The sequence below is a fragment of the Otolemur garnettii genome, unplaced genomic scaffold (assembly GCF_000181295.1).
Source record: "Otolemur garnettii isolate 467f Iridium unplaced genomic scaffold, OtoGar3 scaffold00003, whole genome shotgun sequence".
NCBI lineage: Eukaryota > Metazoa > Chordata > Mammalia > Primates > Galagidae > Otolemur > Otolemur garnettii.
Genome location: NW_003852398.1, coordinates 47,366,348 through 47,370,570, shown reverse-complemented (window position 1 = coordinate 47,370,570; position 4,223 = coordinate 47,366,348). Strand labels below are relative to the sequence as shown.

Here is a 4,223-nt window from a genome sequence, read left to right as displayed (position 1 = left end):
TTCCGCATCTGTTCTCAGGCCTGCATTTGATTTGTGAGATGTTTTGAGGGGTCACTGTGGCTTTGCAGCTGAGGTTTTTTTATTCTTTGGGACATTAACTGCTCTTTCCATAGCCGTTGTGGTTGCCAAGCAACAGGGGGCCGCAGAGCTGTGGATTCTGAAACTCTATGGAATGGGGAAAGTTGGTGTCTGTCCCATGGACAGGGGATCCTAGTGGGCCTGGCTTGAGATGGGAGAATGTTATAGCAAGAAATCTGTGGTCCCAGAGTCTGAAACATCAGAGAAAAGCAGGTAAGTTCCTAGATCCAAAATACTACATGGCAATTGCTGGATAAAGTAGCAGCCTTTACTCAGTACTTCAAAAATAAAATACAATAAAATAAAACCCTGCCTTTAAAGTCCGGGGAATAACAATAGGCAGACCTCTCATCCTTTCCTGGGGAATGACCCTTTGAAAGCTTCTGTCTTTTCAGACCTTACGACAGGGCCTGACACGCACTAGGGGTTCAGTAAATATTTGTTGAAGGAATAAAATATTCTTCACTTGCTTTCCTCAAAATCACAAACCCACCCACCTCAACCCTTTTACTAGAGTGGGAAGGGGCGGTTGCTGAGCCAGCCCTCTTTCTGAACCACTAAAGTAAAATGTCATCTTCACCACTCCTGCCAAGAGATATCCACACGCACACAAAAGCTGGGTCATTCCTTCTCTCCATGTTCCCCAAATTAAGACCCAAATCAACTCTGCTATAGATAGGGAGGTATGGTTTATCTCCATAATTGACCTAAGTTTAAGCATCCAAGTTACACCTACAAATGGCAGCTATTACAGTAAGTTACAAACACCCAACTGGTATACCACTTGTACTTGTGCACAGAGGCTGGTACAGCTAATAGGTAAATGTCCCTGTTCCAACTCATATGCAAATTCACCTTTAGAACCTATCTCATTCATGACCTAGACTAGAAATTTTACATGTTGACCTCATACCCATTTCTTCTTCATATGTGGAAATTATCTTCTGTTCAGAATTTTCTTTTAAATCTTGAGTGGCAAGGAGGCTGCGCCTTCTCTGAAAGGCAGTATCCTGTGTGGTGTGGGGCAGTCACATGCAATCCTGGCCGTGTGATAAGTTTTAAAACATTCTTTCCTTATATGAATATATGAGACTTGTTTTTATTTGTTTTTCACCTTGGGTCTGTGGTCCAGGGATAATAAAGAAAATTTGTGAATTTGCTAGATTTTCTGTTGTTTCCATGTGCAAAAGGAGTCCATGACCCTCAAAAGATGAACAATTTTGAGAGGAAGAAAAGTTTTTTATTTTTATTTATTTTTTTTTGTTAAAGCAAATGAAATGTAGCAAATTCTTCATTTTCTTTTATGTTCCCTGACCAAAGAACCTAAAGAGATGATATGTCAGTTTGTAGACAATAAGAAAGCTGAACATGAGGCCACCAAATGGAGGGAGAAGGCCGGGCATTTAACAACTCTGACATAAATAGTGTGATGTGACACCAGCAAAAACCCTAAATGAGAAGCAGGACTTTGCCTTCCTTGTAAATTCTCACTAGCCTTTTTGTCCTCCTGATAGATGGAGCTGAGTGTTCTGAGCAAGTAGAGAGCAGGGCTTTTGAGGCAGATGGGAGAACCACACTATTCTTGTTGACCTGTAGGTGGGTTCAATTCACCTCCTTCACTTCTAAGCAGGAACAAACTGGTCCCCTGTGGCTGTTGGCTGCCCTTCTCTTTTTTCCTCTCTTCTCATGCCCTTGAGACAGACCTTCTCCGCAGTTTACATAAACTGAATGGGAACTTGCTCCTAAGTTGTCTAAGCAAGAGAGGGTTAGGCCCTGCACGCAATTAACCTAAGGCACAAAAAAGCCTTTTCCCAGGAAATCCTGTCCTGTAGGAATTGGATGTTGAATAGAGCTACATGAATTGTATTAAAATCATTTATTCACATAGACTAATTGGTGACTAATTACCATTCCAATTCTACTTTAAAAGCATGGAATAAAATGTTTAGAAAGTAAAAAGAAAGGTACTTCATTTAAAGGAAAGAAAATTTTATACCCTGGTAAAGCACTGAGGTTTATGTGTCACATTACGACATAGTATTCCTTGCCAATAGAAATTTAAAGAGGTTTTCCCAGTTACCCCATGAACCCTGAAGAAAACACTGCAATAAAAACAAGCTTTACAAATACATTCGGTAATTATGATTTGTTTTATCTCGAGGCTAATAGGATTTCTAAAACTTTCTTTTTTCTTAATTATTGTACAACACGTCTTCTATTATGTATGCTGAGTTACTATGGTTACTCTGAGGCCATGACTCATGACCTTTAAATATTATTGTCAGGCAGCCAAAGCTCCCTCATTTTTGAATCACCAGTTTTGCTGCAGCCTATTAAAAGAAGGTGGTTTCAAATAGTTCTTGCTGTGGTACAGTTTGCAGCATATCTGAATATGCGCATAAGGGTATTGTACTCACAAGGTCTCGTTTTGTCTGGCTTCATTCAGTGGCCAGATAGTAATTTCTTGCCTGCTCACTATGGCTTTAGGTGGATAAAAAAATAAAGAAAGCATCTCTGAGAGGGGCACTGAGACATGCAGAAACACAGGTAGACTAGTAATTGTACGCGTTGTGAAATATAATGAGGGCTATAAGAGACAGATGTCCAAAAACCGTCTGTGGAATATATTAGGGTTACAGGGGAGGCACCATTTGAGTTATGGTGCAAAGAAATGGCAAGATTTCAAACAGCAGAAAAGAGAGCATGAGTGTTCTGGTTGGAGGAAACAGCTCCAGAAAAGGATAAACACACTCTGCAACTATTAGTAGGTACAATTTAGGGGCTGTATCACTTTTGTGTAGCATGATAAACTCATAGAAGATCAAATTTGTTACCTGCTACCAGCCATTTGTTGGTTTGTCCAGCAGCTGCGTGACCAAAAGCTTATTTTCCATTTTATGACAAAGAGATATGGTCAAGTAGAAAACTCCAAAATGCAGGGTTTTGCTGATTCAGGTATGATGCAATAGGAGTAATTATCTCTCTCAGAACCCTGGTGTCTCCTTCCACTAAGTGAGAATTTAATTAATTTTGTTCAGTAATCACTGATTACTTTGTGACCATTTTCAAATGGCTCTAAGTTTTTTGAAAAGTGAATAAAAGGGAGGGACATGCACAGAAATACAAAAACAATATATTCCCAGGGAGACGGAACCTAAGGATTGAAAAGAAAGGCTTATGGTTTGGCAACAATAGAATGGACCCTTTTACATCAGTGAGGTTGATTTAAATCATTCATTTATTCCTTCAACAAGTATTTCTGGACCATCCGTCCCTGTTCGAGATGCTAAGGATGAAATAAGAAAAACAACAACAGCAACAAAAAAAATTCTCTCTTGAAGGAATTTACATTTTCAGTTGAAAGCAAATTACATAATATGAGTTCTGGTAGTTAAGTTCATGAACTTATCCTAGAAAAAATCTACAACACCTGACTGCTAAATTTCGCCGTGGTCACCTCTGATGGACTCCCCTTGGGAAGCTATGCACCAACGCAGGTGCCTGGTCCACCCTTCAAGGCAATATTGGAACTCTTTTTCTGGAACGACCATCAGAGCTGTCCTCATACGAGGACCCTCCATTAAGTTTGTGAACTCATCCTAGAAAACGTGCCTTGCAGGGTGGACTGGGCGCTGACGTGGTGCATAGCTTCCCATGGGGGTCCTTTGAAGGTGACTGTCGTGATATTCAGTGATGAGGCATGGAGCTCTTTCTCTAGGATAAGTTCTCAAACTTTAATTGTCAGATCTCATATATTGGAAAGTGGGCTGTACTACAGAGAAACAGAAAATATGGTGACGAAGTGAGGGGTTCAATTTCAAATGACAGGTAGAAGGTAGATCTCACTGAGATGGTGATGTCCGAGCCAAGACAAGAAGGGAGGGTGAAGACCCGCCAGGATGGAAGTGGAGAAAGTGTTCTGGAACCGCTGGATGGCCAGGGGCTGAGGGAAGAAAGTAACTCCAAGAGGCAGAGATGAGTGGCTGTCACAGGCTGTTAGGTAGCATGAGTCGTGACCACCCCAGGGGTGTGTGGTACTGTGGGGGTCCCTGCTGAATTTGACAAGTGCAGTTTCAGCGGCATGGTACTAGGAGGAAAGGAATTGCAGACAGTTTTGCCATAAGCTTTATGACAAGAGGAGTCAG

General features: G+C 41.1%; 1 protein-coding gene across 1 annotated transcript in view; it reads left to right on the top strand.

The window, feature by feature from the left end:
* Nucleotides 1-229: 229 nt before the first annotated feature.
* CCDC192 (coiled-coil domain containing 192) overlaps nucleotides 230-4,223 on the top strand; it is a 210,677-nt gene continuing 206,683 nt past the window's right edge. The window contains exon 1 of the mRNA XM_023515302.1: nucleotides 230-291. Coding sequence (XP_023371070.1) covers nucleotides 230-291 — 62 coding nt within the window. The remainder of the gene's footprint in view (nucleotides 292-4,223) is intronic.